Here is a 16,564-nt window from a genome sequence, read left to right on the forward strand (position 1 = left end):
ATGTAATGGCGAACATATAACCAAAACCACTTCGTCTTGCATTTGTTGGGAATGTAATCCAACTTAAACCATTCCGTCTTTGTTTTTGTTGTGAACGTAATCGAACGGTAATGCACACCGTATATAAATCCTCCCCCCCTCGCGTGAACGCGCATTCTGCTGCGCTTCCAACAAAAGCGATCGCAGCAGAATGCGCGTTCACGCGAGGGGGGGAGATTTTGCGTAGGAGTCGGATTTGGGCACAACAGCGGCTCGGGAGCTTTTATACCGTGGTCCACACCAGAAAATGACGCGGAAATGACGCAATGAGGAAGCGGAACAGTCGCCGGCGTCTGTTTTGCGGGCATACCACCGATGAACAGCGGGTTGGCCAATTTTGCGCATTTTCCATCGCGGGCAACCACGGGCAAAAAAAAAACTCAAAATTTTACCTGCGATGCAGACGCAAATGGCTGTGTGACCGGGCCCTTAGATGTGATTTCAAGGTTCTCTTAGTATTATACAAAATCATACATGGACTTGCTCCCTCTTATCTCTCAGATCTGATTTGCCCCTATGTCCCGGTCCGAAGCCTACGATCTGAGGGTGCCGGTCTTCTGGTGATCCCAAGAGCAAAGAAGTGTTCTGCTGGTTCGAGAGCGTTCTCCAATGCTCTTCCCCCTGAGATCCGATCTGCAACCTCAGTGGAAATGTTTAAATCTAAGCTTAAAACTCACTTCTACTCCATAGCATATGAATGACCTACTCTTCTCGTCGGCTGAAAAAAGTGTAATATAGTGTAATAATCTGTGAAGCCCTTTGAGACTCTTCGTGATTTAGGGCTATACAAATCAAAATGACTTGACTTGATTTACTTTTTTTCTTCTCCTTTTTCAACACCCCCACTACCCTCATTTCATTATCTAATATGTCTGTACGGTACATGCAGAGGTGAAATCGTAAACTCAATCTGCCTGCAATGAAGCATGTTCCAATCTGGGATCTTTGAATTCTCATCAGGGTCGGAGAGGGTTTAATCCAACCAGAGGGCAGAACAAGTCACTCGGTTGAAAGAAGGCTGAATTCTGAAGGTCTTTTCGTTAATGAAAGCGATTTACACGTCTGCAAAAGCTCGATTATTGGAAAAAAAGTACACGAAGATTAGTGATGGTGAATATATATATATATATATATATATATATATATACACACACACCGGTAATTTGTGACAATTAAGAGAAAGACCTATAAGATAGCCTATAATATTGTATATTGATGGGAAATCCGTCTCTTACTGTAGCAGAGGCTTGAAATCTTTCCATATTCTATGTCATCCGCAGTAAATTTTAAGGTCACATTTATCTAGATTTGCAGCAACACATGGGCATCCTTGCTTGTTTCCAAATGTGTTAGAAAATAAACAACTTAAATAACCTAGCACAAGCATTGCAAAACCACTTGATTCAGTTTATGACAGAGGCATGATAAGTTGACTCCGCTTGTTTCTGTATTTAATATTGGAAAATAGATTGCATAGGATGCCAGTTCATCATTTTGAATATTTTGCACTGTTTACATCATTGTTACCATCGGTCAATAATGTTGATATCCACACCCTTAGGGCGGATCTGATTTTTTAACCTGGGAGATTTCATAAAAACAATGGCCTCAGGGGAGCACTTTCAGAATAGATTTTGATTTTTTTTCATCATGAGATTTTTTTTGTCTTTTGCAAGTTCCAAATTCATTGATGTCTTTTCTCATTTGCACATTCGCCTAACACGTGAAAAGTCCCAGGTTTTGAGACGTGGTGGAAACATTTATTGGCCTGGAAAGGGATGGCTGCCACCAGGCTCCTTCTTGCCCAAGACACACCACAGGAAATGGTGCCCCTAAGACCCTAAAAGTAAAGGGATCCAAGCCAAACTGAACAAAATAAAACTGTACACTTATCGAGTCACAAAGGGTGCCCTAAAAACTTAAATACTGCTGAGAAAAGAGTGTAAATTCAATTTTACATACGTGGTGAGACATCTCTTGTTCTCCCGGCTGCAGTTCATGCTGTCCCAGCTGTATGGAGGTTCCCGCAGTCCCCCCCAGGATCCTGGTGGTGGCCAGCCTGAAGTCTTGTTTTTGTGACTGCAATACAAAGTCAGGTTGATGAGAAATATTTCAAACATATCATACACTTGGGCGCTTAATGAAAAACTATGTTATATATCCAGGCTAAGAATTCAATTGTTTGATGGAACACCTGTCACTATTTTGTGTTTTCTGGATTTTAAAACACATGTTTCAGATACATGGTAGATACAAACAACGGCATTTACCCATCTTACAAATCAAGGTGGTTAGGTCCCACGACATTTCAATGTTTTGTGTGTCTGTCCACCCAAGAAAAGGGTTAATGAGTTTAGATATGACCACCATCTTTCACAGGAAAGCGGGTAGGTTACCTTGGATGTGAAAATTTCAGCAAAAAATTAACAGCAATTTTGCTTTTGTTGACTTAGCATTTTTACCAGAAAGACAATTTACCCTCCCAGGCCGCCATTGAATATCAACCCCATCTTGTACAGGAAATCAGGTAGATTAACTTAGATGTGAAAAATGCCTTAGAGAAAAACAAAAAACTTTTTGTTTTGCTGATTCAGCAGCTTACCCAGAAAGACCTTCTAGTCTACTAGACCAAAAAAGCCTTGGCCAAGATCAAAATCTTTACCAAACAATCAGGTCTGTCACTCTAGAGATGAAATTGCCCCAAAAAACTTACTTAGTACTTTTGCTTCTGATGATTCGGCAGATTTTCCAGACATACATTCCCCTCTTCCAGACCAAAACATCATCACATTTTAACACAATGCCGTACAGGCAGTTGATCTAAACAGTGTGTTGAAAAATGTCAACAACAAAAAAAGGTCAACTCAGCTCTTTTGGTTTTGCTGAGTCGGCATTTTTTTTTTCCAGAAATACGTTCCCCCCTCCCAGGCCAGAACAGCGTTAAATATGAACACCATCTTTTACAGGGAGTTAGATAGGTTACCCCGGATGTGAAAACTACCCAACAAAAGTCTCAGGATTATAGTCTTTTTCTGAACCAGCAGCTCTACCAAAATAAGATTCTACTCTCTTACTCGAGTTTGCCCAGGATCCTACTTTTTCACAAGCAATTAGGTAAGTCACTTTAGAGGTGAAATGACAATGTCTTTGCAGACTCCAACACGAGGTTAGGGTTTTCCATTCTCATGTGCCGACGACAATGCCAAAAAGGAATACTGTATGCCACCCAAAAATGGTTTTGGGTCTCAACGTGGGTGAAGCTCGAATAGAGCACAGCCATTCTAGTCTTGTTCTGCTGATTCAAAAATAAAGACGGAAAATAAAAGTACTCCAAAGTTCTTTCAAACTTCAGTCATCTCTGTGTTGACTTTGCATCCATGGCTGCAGTCTTTCCAAAAATATCATTTCCAGATTTCAAACCCTTGAATGGATAGCCCGCTCCAAATGGAGGCTACTGTGTTTGCGGGTGTGAGGATACGAGTGCTGATTATCGTTCAGCTGTCAGTCATTGTACAGTGGTGAGCAGCTGTGCTCCAAACTGAACCAAACTGCCATGGCCTCGCCTCCTTTATCCCATAATCCTCCTTTCATCAAAGAGAAAAACAAATCCAAGCGTGTGTGTGCGTGTGTGTGTGTGTGTTTGTGAGTATGAGATAGAAGCAGAATGAGAGTCCATGTGTGTTTATGCATGTTGGTTTGCATCCGTGCACGAGTGTCTGTGTAGAGAAATAGGCTTTTTCGAATGCAATGCTGCGGTTGACAGTAACAGCAAACGAGAGAACTCATCTGCAGGTTTAGAAATAGTCTCTTAAAGATGTCCTGAACATAATACAAACAGAGTTCAGTTGCAATTTTATGTTTGCCCTGTCTACTGCAATGTGGGGAGAAGACAACACAACAAATTTAAACAACACCTGCGATGCAATTTAGTTACTCTAGATATGAAGTAGGCAAACTTCTTGGAGTCGAGGGTTAAAACTTTTGACCTAGGCGCCTGAAACTGGAGATCTATCTAAGTTTATGGTTTTTATTTATGAATATATAATCATGCAGACATATACAGTGAAGAAGATAAGTATTTGAACACCCTGCTATTTTGCTATTCCTCCCACTTAGAAATCACAGAGGGGTCTGAAATGTTCATCGTAGATGCAGGCCCACTGTGAAAGGGATAAACTAAAAAGAAAAATCTAGAAATCACAATGCATGATTTCTTAACATTTTTTGTTTCATAAAGCTGCAAATAAGTACTTGAACACCTCTGTATCCTGTAGAATTCTGACCCTGAAAGACCTGTTAGCCCGCCCATTAGAAGTAAAACCTGCACTCCATGTATCATCCTGAATCAGATGCACCTGTTAAAAGACACCTGTCCACCCCATACAATCAGTAAGACTTTAGCTTGTAACATGGTGAAGAACAAAGAGCTGTCCATAGACACCAGAGACAAAATTGTACACCTCCACAAGGCTGGAAAGGGCTACACAGCAATTGCCAAGCAGCTTGGTGATAAAAGGTCCACTGTTGGAGCAATCATTTGAAATTGGAAGAAGCTAAACATGACAGATAATCTCAATCGGAGTGGGGCCCCGTGCAAGATATCTACTTGTGGGGTCTAAATGATTTGTGAGGAATCAGCCCGTAACTACACGACTGAAGTTGGTCAATGACCTGAAAAGAGCTGGGACCACTTTTTCTAAGGTTACTGTAGGTAATACACCAAGACGTCATGTTTTGAAATCATGCATGGCACGAAAGTTGCTTAAACCAGCACATGTCAAGGCCCGTCTTAAGTTTGCGTGACCATTTGGATGATACAGAGGAGTCATGGGAGAAAGTTTTGTGGTCAGATGAGGCCAAAATATAACTTTTTGGTCATAATTCCACTAGGCGTGTTTGGTGGGAGAAGAATGAAGAGACCATCAAAAGACACCATCCCTACTGTGATGAATGGGGTGGTAACATCATGTTTTTTTGAGGGGGGGGGGGGGGGGTTGTTCTGCACATGGGATAGGACGAGTGCACTGCATTAAAGAGTGGATGCTGTGTTTTTGGGAACTCCCTCAGTCAGAGCATTGAAGATGGGTCGTGGCTACGTATTCCAACACGACAACAGAAGCACACAGCCAGGAAAACCAAGGAATGGCTCCGTCAGAAGCATATCAAGGTTCTAGTGCGGCCCTGCCAGTCTCTACACCTGAACCTAATCTAAAATCTTTGTAAGGAGCTCAAACTCCGTGTTTCTCAGCGACAGCCCAGAAACCTGACTGATCTAGAGAAGATCTGTGTGGAGGAGTGGGCCAAGATCCCTTCTGCAGTGTGTGCATTCCTGGTAAAAGACTACAGGAAACGTTTGACCTCTAATAGCTTACAAAGGAAACTGTACTAAATATTAACATTCGTTTTCTCAGGTGTTCAAATACTTATTTGCAGCTATATCACACAAATAAATAGTTAAAAAATCAGGAATTGTGATTTTTTTTTTTAGTTTATCTCTATCACAGTGGACATGCACCTACGATGAAGATTTCAGACCCTTCCATGATTTCTAAGTGGGAGAAAAAGCAAACCAGCAGGGTGTTCAAATACTTATTTTCTTCACGCACATCTCCATATTATATTTTTTTTATTTGTTTTTCAATACATGAATTTTATCAAAGTAGTATGGAAACTCTCATATTTAAGGCAAATAATATTCTGTTTTAAGCACTAAATTTGATATGTAGTTTTGTTGCATATTTGTAGCATTACTTAGTATTTTTGTAGTACTTTATTTGCTGTATTTCAGTAGTATTTACGTAGTAGTACTTCTGTTGTACTATTATAGTTGTATTTTGTAGTATTTCTGTAGGATTTTTATAATATTATTGTGGTGTTTTTTTTAGTATTTTGGTAGTAGCATTTTGGGAGTATTAAAGTAGTTGTACTTCAGTACTCCTGTCGTAGATTTTTGTAGTATTTCTGAGGTTTTTATGGAGAATCACTGTTGGTGTATTTTGTTGTATTTGTATTTCTGGAGTATCCGTGTTATATTACAGTGTTAATGTTTTTGTTTTAGTCCTGGTGTAGCATTTGTCCTGCATTATTGTACCATAGTTGTATTTTTCATGTATTACCATAGTTCTATATTTGTATCATTACTGTAGTAGTATTTTTGTATTATCACATTATGGTAGTAGTATTTTGTGGCATTTCTGTGGTATATTATATTTTAAGGTTTGAGTGAAAATAATATATAAGGTCCCTGTTTTTAAGCACTAAATTCAATATTTAGTTTTGTACTATTTCTTTTGTATTTTTCTAGTATCCATGTAGTATTTTGGTAACCGTGTTGTGGTTATATTTTGAAATATTTATGGAGTTTTAATTGTGCAGTTTTATTTTTGTAGTATTACTGTATTTGTATTTTTTTAGTATTTTTCTTGTACAAATTTTCGAGTATTTCTGCAGGGTTGTTGTAGTATTATTGTTTCTGTAGTATTTTCTGTAGTATTAGTTAGTATTTCTGTAGTAATATTTTTTTAGTACTTTTGTAGTGGTATTTTGTAGTATTACTGTACTAGTATTTCTGTAGTATTTCTTAGTCAGTATTTCAGAGCAGTATTTTTGTATTGCAGTATAACTTTAGTAATCTTTTATTTTGCAGAATTAAGACGATATAATATGTCTGCGTTTTTTAAGCACTAAATTTAATATTTAGTTTTGTCGCATATTTGTACTATTTCTGTAGTTGTAATTTTGTAGTAGACACACAAAGCAAAAGGGTGGACAAATATGGCACCATTTTTTTTATTTGTAGTACTTTTACTTACAGTTATATGTGGCCTAGAGGGAAGAAATCATGACAGGGACAATCAAAATTGAACGGTAGACAGCGAGCCAAAAACAAAAATCAACTATTGTCACTTAATGAGATTCCTGTTTTCTTGTTGGCATACTGAAACGACCTCTGTTTGATTGATAGCCCAAGCCATTCCCTTATAGGCTGCCCTTAAAGATATTGATCGTTTGTTTTCTAATTTAAGTGCTTTTTAAGAAGTTTAGTGAGGTATTACAGCAGTCAGCACATGGCACACCAGCATCTGTGCATATTAACAATGAATTCCACGTGTATAACTTGTTTATTTTGGAATCTATGAACCACTTGCATTAAATGAGATTTGCTTCACAGCTTTCGTCACACATGTATCTAGAGCAGGGCTCCACAAACTATGGCTCACGGGCAACATCCATCCCGGCAGGCTTTCTAATCCGGCCCGCAAAACGAAAATGTCAAAATACAATAAGAAAATAAGGAACACTAAATAAAATACTACTAATAAAGATACTTTTGAGGAAAGCTTTGCCCCTAATAGCCATTTGTGTGTTTACAACAAAGATGTCACTACAGAAATACAAGAATATTTGAAAATAACTACAAAATATCATATCTAGTGCTTAAAATGGGGATTTAATTTATCATTTTGCTTTTATTTTGAAAAAAAAAACCCTACAGAAATACTACAAAATAACTATTCGATTAATATAATACACAAGAGTAGTATAACAAAAATACAACTTCAGTAATAGTACTCGTAACTACACAATATTACAGAAATCTAACGACAGTAATACAATGAAAATACTACAGAAACACTACAATAACACTACTACAGAATTACCCAAAAAACTCCAGATGGAGAGCTTGAGATTCTAATGCTACACGGAGAGGCAGAAATTGCTGTAGCTAAATGTAATCATTATCAGAGTAAAAAGAGAAAGTTGTGAACTTATTGGCACATGGACTCAATACATTCTAATGTACTTTACAGTTTTCGCCATTTGGAGAAGAAATTAAAGATTACACATCCACTGTGGCCATGGTCCACCTTCAGGGATTTAGCCTGGTGTCTTATCCATGACATTAAAATTACATTAATCTCTAAAGTATGCAATCAAGTCTACCTTTTTTTGCTAACGACAGGTCTAAATGGAGGGCAGCACGGCAGAGGATGGGTTGCGCATGCATGGCACAGTTCTCAGGTCATGGGTTCAAACCCAGCTACCAGCCTTCCTGCGCTGAGTTTGCATGTTCTCCCCGTACTTGCGTGGGTTTCCTCCGGGCAATCCGGTTTCCTCCCACTTTCCCCAAAACATGCATGTCAGGTTAATTGTCCAGTCCAAATTGTCCTTAAGTGTGAACGTGCAAGTAAGTTGTCAGTCTCTGTTGTGCCCTGTGACTGGCTTGGCAACCAGTTCAGGGTGTCCCAGCACCGCCGCGACCCTACTGAGGATAAGCGATGCAGATAATGGATGGATAGATGTCTAAATGGATGTCACCAGTGCCGAAAATGTATGGCAGATGTTCTTGTGGCCCGAAATGAAAAGGATTTGCAGCTATACGAATTAATCATTTCCATTTTTTGTTTGTTTATTCTGTGTGATCAAAGGTATCTTGTTGGGTTTTCACTGCTTGAAAAACTCTCCAAAGCATCTATCTCAAAAAGTGGAAAACATCCAGAGAAGATTAGTGTTCCTCAACTCATGGGTCGGGACATAAAAGTGGGTCGCGGATCTGTTTTCATTGGGTTTCAGGTTTTTTCTTTGGCAAATCAATGCTAGGAAGAAGAAAAAAATGAAGGGTGAATTAAACCCCTCAGCAGTAGATGGAAAAAATGCCCTGCTTGATCTCTTCTACCTGTTCTGTCAATCAGCATATTTGAGAAGGACCAGATCTTGTTTTATTGTGATTTTGTTGGTTTTATTTCCTTTTGCTGCAATGGGTCACATGCAAATTAGTGATCATAGGAAGGAAATGTGACGCCTAGCTTTATACCAGAATATTCATCTTTATTAAATACATAATTAAATAATGATTGATGTTTAGGTACATGCCTATTACCATTTTGAATTTATTTTAGTATTTAGCTGTTTCAAATCAGTTTTAGGGGGTCACTTATTTGTGATGGAGGTGTTAGATACGAGTGTATACAGTTCTTTAAGTCATTTCTGTTTTTTATATACAGGTGAATATATTCTACTATCTCTACTTTAAACTGCACAATATTTTCATCAGATAAATCTGAGAAGTGGATTTTTTTCAAATGTATTTGGGTTGCAGCTTGATGTTAGGGTGGAATGGTAAAATAAATCCTTAAGGCAAATCACACTAATGTGTGGCATAATGCAGGGAATTGTTCAATTACAGCTAAATATTGGCCATTAACAGTCAAATATAAATAAAAAATTAAATGTTTGCACATTGATAAACTGTGCCTTTGATGACACAATTACATCACAACTGCTGAGTACACATGAGCTGAGTTGGTGTTGTAGTAGTACTACAGCACCAAACTCAGTACCATTGTAGGAGAGTGCCTACCCCAAAGTTAGGAGACTCTGGTTGAGGTAAAATTAGGATCTTCAACATTGGTAATGAAGAAGGATCATGGATTCTGTTTTTGTCTTTTACGTATTTGTTGAGTGAGAAGAAGGTTGGTAAGATAAGAGGCTGGAGATGAACTGCTTCTCGAGAGGTTTTATTGGCAGATATATATTCTGGAGAGTGCCACAATACAAGTCTTTAATCAGACAATCTAGGCAATAGTCTCCCTCTTTTTTGAAGCAAGATTTGTATACCTATTTCGAGGCCTCGTATAGGTCAACAGGAAATCATAACTTCTGCTTGCCATCGTTTGCACAATTCTGTGGTATCAGCCAATCCTCAAAGTTTCAGTTTCCTGTTCGCACCTTTGTCTCGTGGTTTCTTGACATCAGGCTGAATCTTGTTCTTTCGCTTAAAGTTCCTGACATTAGTTTGAACTAGTCATTTTCATTGAAGAGATCCATTTCTAAGAAAAGGTGTTATACTTTATCTGCAATAGGTCTACAATACCCATTTTGTCTCTGTTAACGCACAAAGTTTCCCTGTTTAATACCGGGTGGAAACATATGTAGGCCTGAAGAGGGATTGGCGTCACCAGGCTGTATTTGCCCAAGACACACTACAGGAAATGGTGCCTGTACTACCCGAGTGATTAAGGGATCCAACCAACCAACCAGACACTTAAAATGAGGAGAGAATATATCAACTAATGTTAAACTTGCAAAGAGAACAAGAGAAGACTGGACCAAGATATCGTCCCGATGCAAAATTGATCAGTCGTGCATATAAATCCACTCAAATAATCAAATTTTTTGTGCTTATTACTGCATCCGGGATATGTTTTTTCTTCATTGGTGCCGCTAATAACTGTGATCTAAAAACATTGTACGTACAAACTCCAGCTAACTTGGTAAACCAGCTACATATTTATTGATTGTAAACACTTGAGATTTAGGAATGGAGCGAACTTTTGGACTGAGGAAGATTACAAGCATGGTATTTTATTGATTGTGGTGACTGACATGAACAAAGCTTTAATTCAATGTTGAAATTTGAATGCAGAAACTATGACCACTCGCGTAATGATGTTTAATTTGGATTGGTCTAAAATTAAAAATTCTGATCCCGGTTGGAGTACTCCCCATATCTCAAAATAGTAAATCAACAGTTTAAGATGTTTAAATATGCGTAATTGTGAATCGAAAAACTTGAACAGGCTCACTAATCATGATCCGATATAAAATGGCCAAATCTCAAAGGTGAGCTAGGACTGTATTCAAGTTTATGTGACATTGTACATGATGCCAGTACATGAAAGTTAAAAAACAAGCCAGACAGCATCACAAAATAAACTTTTAAATCAGCTAGAACCTCATTAATTTTGTCAGGGAACGCCACCTTTCCTGGAGAGTGCCAACCTGGAGATGAGTTGTGGCACTATGCTCACCTGTGTCCAATATCCCCACACCTGACTCTTACTATCCTAACCCTGCCATTTCTATGTTATGTTTGGATTTTCTGGTCTTATTTCTGGTTAGGACAGTTTTTAGGAGCATACAGGCCTCTATTCCTGATCCCTGCTTTTGGGTCCAACCACAAATAATCACGTACTAACTGTCAAAATAACATACCAAGTTGATTATTTTACTTACGATATATTGAAGGCCACATGGCTGATTAATAATGAATTACACTCCAGCAGCTCCCGTGTTATTTTCGATTGTTCTCGATTGTTCTCAGCTCAGGGATGCTGCTGGAAATGTGAATTTCCCTTCGGGGATGAACAAAGTATCTATCTATCTATCTATCTACAGACACAACTTTTAATGTTCTTTGACATTTTTTCTTTACTTTTCACATCCTTGGTGTTCTGCTGCCCCCTCATGAATGAAACATTGTCTATCCTTCCATGTGAGTGTTCCCGCTTTAAATAGACATGTAACATTCCAACAGCATGTTTCAGCTTTTAGTGGAATGTGAGTTGTTCCTGTGTATCTGTCCTTTGCCTTCATGCATTTATAAATGGATGGACTTTCTTGTTAGCTTCATTCATTTATGCATAGAGTGGAAATATTTTTACAATAGCTGCAGACATTTTTTGCATGTTTCTCAACTCCAATTTAAACAGACTTAAGGATTTAAACTTCATTAAAAAAACTTCATAAATAATAAAGGTTTCCACAGGTTTGAATATGGCATTTCTACATTAATTATCAAGCAGCCTAACCCAACAAGAGTTGCTGGGGTTCTGCAGCCCCTCCCCGGTGGGACACGCTGCCAGTAATCAAACACACAGCCATTTACTCCCACACTTATTCCTACGGACGAATTTGACTTACAAATTGACGTGAAACCAGTAAAAAACAATGCGGAGAACATGCAAACTCCTCCAAGAGAAGCTGGCAGCTGTTTTAAACCCAAGACCTCTGAGCTGTGTAGCAGAAGTTCTAACCTTTCAACCACTCTGCCACCAGTACATTTGAACACCTACTTTTATTATTTTAATGGAGTTAACATAAAAAAAAAACATTATTTTAAAAAGCCCCAAATTTCCTAGATATAGCATACCAGTTTGTCATCTGCATATAACAGTCTATTGATCACTTTCTTTGTCTCTACACCTTTAAATCAACTTTGACCAATAACATGAAATGTCAATCATCTGCTTTCCTCCAAGACACACCCAAGGAGCTCAACAATTCTGTCATCCATTCATGACATAATCAGAGCAAACTCCCCTTAATAACCCATACATAGTTAATGTCAGCAGTCTTGCTCAAATACAGTAATCCCTCACTACTTTGCGCATTGGTTATCGCTGGTTCACTGCTTCGTAGATTTTGAAGTCAAGTCATGCTTATTTGTAGAGCTCTTAATCACAATGAGTCTCAAAGAGCTGCACATGTTACAGACTATTGCAAACTACAGATTATTGTTATTATTACTCCATTTTATCTAAAACCTACATGACGAAAAACTCAAAAACTTCAGCATGGGAAAAATGAAGAAACCTTGATAAGGACACCCACATGAAGTAACCTCTCTTTCAGAATGACCAGGCTGGAATGGTTGTTGCTTTGACAAACAATGAAAATAAAATACAAAAATAAAATAAAAAGAATGACCTGGTAACAAACAAGTCCCGGCATTTAGATGGACCAATAACATTCCGGTCTTTTCAGGGTTGAGGTGCTAGAAGTTAAGTGACATCCATCTTTTTATCTAATATCACCTAATGAAAGCATGTAAATGCTGAAAAGAAGGGGGCAAAGTACTGAACTCTGAACAACACCACAGGTAACACTATTGTCTTTTATATCAACATAGCCTGCATTGTTTTCTTTAGCAGACAGCAACTGCAAAGATAAAGGCAGGTTCTTTGTGTGTGTGTTAGATGGGCATGTGTTGAATGTGACAGGCTGGTGTATGCTGTCAGTCAAACAGGGGGGCGGGTACAACTCCAGAGCATGGCAACAGGTAGCTTGTAGGGGTTCATTACACTGAAAATAAATGTATCAGTTAAATTGAGCTCTGAAAGAAATAGTGATTACCAGCGGGTGCTCCGTGGATGAATGTCGGGTTCGGGAAGCAACTGAAAGGGCGTCGGGAGAGAAAGCAAAAGTGGGGCTGCAGAGGTCAGGCCTACTGTTAGGACTAGGCTACCCAACAACTTACTCTCAGTTGGTAAGGACGTCATCTTGAGTTATGTTTGAACCTTGGGGGCTTTTATGAAGGGGCGCCGCTACTCCACAGATTTTCATGTTTCGCAGGAGGTTTTGGTCCCCATTAACCCCGATAACCGAGGGACTACTGTATTGTTGTTTGTTCTCCATAGACCTTACTCATGATGAATCACTAATTGTAAAAAGATATGCTGCACAAAAGCTTGAACCTGAAAAATGGGTTGTGCACTGAGGCGTGGTTTCAGCACCGTGGACAGGTACATGATGTTTTCTCCTTCACTACTGTGATAGATATTTTGTGACTTGGCGGAAAAACACATATGAACAAAAACATACATTGGACAAGTCATGGTTGTGTCAGTAAGTCTAGGGTCATACACACACAACTTTTCTGCTTAAATACATGTCAGGTAGTGTTTCATGTTAATAGATCACAAATCGGTGAAGTGCAGAACAAAGAGGGTGTGTGTGTGTCCATGACTTCTTGACTGAATGATTGATCAATTTTCAGCAATTCAATTTACCGCATAGTTAACGTGGTGTAGTCTATATTTTCGGGAATATATATCGAAGTTCTATCGCTGTGGTTCTCATAAAGGGGGTCTAATACCCCTGACAATAATTGGCAGAACTGCAAGATGCACTCTAGGTTTGAAAATATATCCCTAAAATCGTATCAATGCAATCTGACGGCACTTGCTTCCCTTCTACGTACACTGCAGAAGACATTCTTGCCCCATTAGATGAGAAAATGTGTATCTTGCAACTATCTGTGTGACTTCCCTTTCCTACTGTTCAACTTTCAAATATATTCTTTCAATAATATATGATTTCAAAAACCTTCTAATTGGCAACATTCTGTGATGGCGGATTGAATAAAATTTCTCTTTATAAGATTTTTTTTTAACCAAACAACATAATTGTGTTTTCCTAAAATTAGTAAAAAGTACGAAGTAGAGTGAATTTTTGCTTCTACTCGAGGTTTTGTTTAATTGTAGGATGAAAATGGTAAAAGTATGAAAAATACTGTTTGAAGTACAGTCCCAATGCCAACGCAAACCCCTAAAAAAGATGAAAAAAAGAAGAGTTAATTCAAGCGCGTCTAAGAGAGACTATTACGTAAATATGCCCAATGCCGGAGTGACCAATCAAGAAGAACGAGAGATTTCCCGAAAGGGCCGGCTCGTGTCAATGTGGAGTTTGGGCTGGCTGGATGAGAAAAATCATTTCAACGTGCATTTAAATACGCGGACATTTATTCTCCAATCGTTCTATTTGGCCACATTTAGTGCAACAGATGAGGTGAGTTTTACTATTCTGGGTGAATTCTCCCATCCCAAATTTTAAGTTGTTTTGGCCCACCACTGTTCTTTTTTTCTGTAGCAGTAAAATGAATGAAAATGAACATAGAGCAGCACGAATGATATGAGTCAAATACGATGAAGGCCAGAAAGGTGCTAGGAGGAGCCGAAAATGCTAGGAAAAGAAAAAGAAACGGATTAAAGAAGGACTGTTATCATTCATTACACTCATCTACCACATTTTGCCCGTCATCTGTGTGTCACAGGGTGTGTTGTGCTACGTGTTTGCAGAATTAAACAGTTAATTGCCTTTTCCTGGTAACTCCTAACACTACAAAAAGTTCCCAGTGATGGGAATTCTCTTTTTTCAAGAAGCAGCTCTTTCGGCTCGGTTTACTAAAAAGACTTATTAAATATACCTGAATTTCTTCCCAATGAAAATGCATTATTATACTTCTCTGCTGTTCCATTCATTCGAATTCACTTCTATGGCTCATTGGGCAGGCTTTGGGTAGAAAATTCCTGGGCTGAAAAAGTGGCCCGCTCTGGCCCCGGACATACCACAGAAGCAGATGCAGCAATGATAATATCAGCCAGAAGATGGTAGAATATTTTGAATTTACGGACTGGAACCTAAAGAAACGAATAATCCAATAGAAAAAGGAAAAACTAGACGGGAAGTTGAAAAGCAGCTGTTTTGCACATAATTGCCAACAAAAAAAAAGTGCTGAGCCAACCTTGGTAAAAAATAAATTATTTCCCCCTTTTCTTGGCTGGATAGACACACACACACACATATATATATAGCCATCTCCGGGCAGTGGGCAGGGGACACCCTGAACTGGTTGCCAGCCAATCGCAGGGCACACAGGGACAGACAACTCATTCGCTCATTCACACCTAGGGACAATTTGGACCGGCCAATTCACCTGAAAATGCATGTTTTTGGAACGTGGGAGGAAACCGGAGTGCCCGGAGGAAAACCCACGCAAGCACGGGGAGAACATACAAACTCCGCACAGGATGTCTGGAGCTGGATTTGAACCCACGACAGGTTCCCATGACATGAACTGTGCCGCACAAGCGCTAACCATATATATATATATATATATATATATATATATATATATATATATATATATATATATATATACACATACAGTATTTGCATAATCCTTTTGTTGTCCTCGGGTCAAAATGACCCAACACACTGTGTTGTTAAAGTCACAGAAAAACAAATCCCCAAAATGATATTTTATTTCACTTTAAATCTTATGACTTGTCTTAGATTGGTCCCTCCAGTAGAAACAAATGAAATGTTTCTATTCATGTTTCCATGTAAACTGTATAAAAAAAGTACAAAGATGGTCCTTAAAATGAGGACTGCTAGAGTGCTGAAACAGTAAGAAATGTAATTCAGTATACTAGTGTTTGTAATATTACTTTTTGTCAGGACCCATCACCTCAGTTAAATTAAAAAAAAAACATGAAAGACAAGCAGCCCCTGAGGACCAGATTGCCCACATCTGAGTTAAAGGGACATCAAATAATATTTGACCACTAGAAGTCGCTGCATTAGGTTGTGCAACCTAAAACTATTGCTACAAAGAAAAAGGAAGCATATAACTTATGGTGTTGTGAAGGGCAGAGAGAATCCAAACGTGGACACAAGCATCGAGTTAAAATTATAATAATTTTTTCCATGCGCATTTTTAAGTGAAATTCACACATTTTCAGTTGCACGCTGTGTTATTTAGAAGCTTCACGGTAACCTCCCCCCTGCTCCATGTGTAAGGGTGTCTGTGTTTTAACCCACCCACAGAAACACCGGCGCGCGATGAATGAACAAATCACAACAGATCCTCAAGCGAAGAAATCTCGTTCTTTTCAGCCAGCGTGGACAGATGACTGAGGCTTTGTGCAAAAAATGCAAGTGTTTAGCGTAATTACAAGACGGAACATGAACATGAATTCAAGGACGAGTCTGGAAAGGCGGAGACATTAAAACGAGTCGTGTCCAGGTACGGCAAACAAACACAGACACTGAAAACATTAGTCACTGCTACAAACGCTACCACTGAAGCAAGCTATCACATTGCTCACTGCATGGCAAAGCACAGAAAACCATTTACTGATAGCAAATATATTAAAGGTGTGTGTGTGGGTGTTTCAAGTTG

General features: G+C 38.7%; 1 protein-coding gene across 4 annotated transcripts in view; it reads right to left on the reverse strand.

The window, feature by feature from the left end:
• The window catches only part of LOC148369335 (FERM and PDZ domain-containing protein 4-like), an 81,205-nt gene that overhangs the window by 23,886 nt on the left and 40,755 nt on the right, over positions 1 to 16,564 (reverse strand). For all 4 annotated transcript variants that reach the window (XM_088331314.1, XM_088331315.1, XM_088331312.1 and 1 more), the window contains exon 2: positions 2,002 to 2,118. In XM_088331314.1, coding sequence (XP_088187440.1) covers positions 2,002 to 2,118 — 117 coding nt within the window. The remainder of the gene's footprint in view (positions 1 to 2,001; positions 2,119 to 16,564) is intronic.

Source organism: Urocampus carinirostris, chromosome 3, assembly GCF_059441175.1.
Source record: "Urocampus carinirostris isolate Australia breed hairy pipefish chromosome 3, RoL_Ucar_1.0, whole genome shotgun sequence".
Taxonomy (NCBI): Eukaryota; Metazoa; Chordata; class Actinopteri; order Syngnathiformes; family Syngnathidae; genus Urocampus; species Urocampus carinirostris.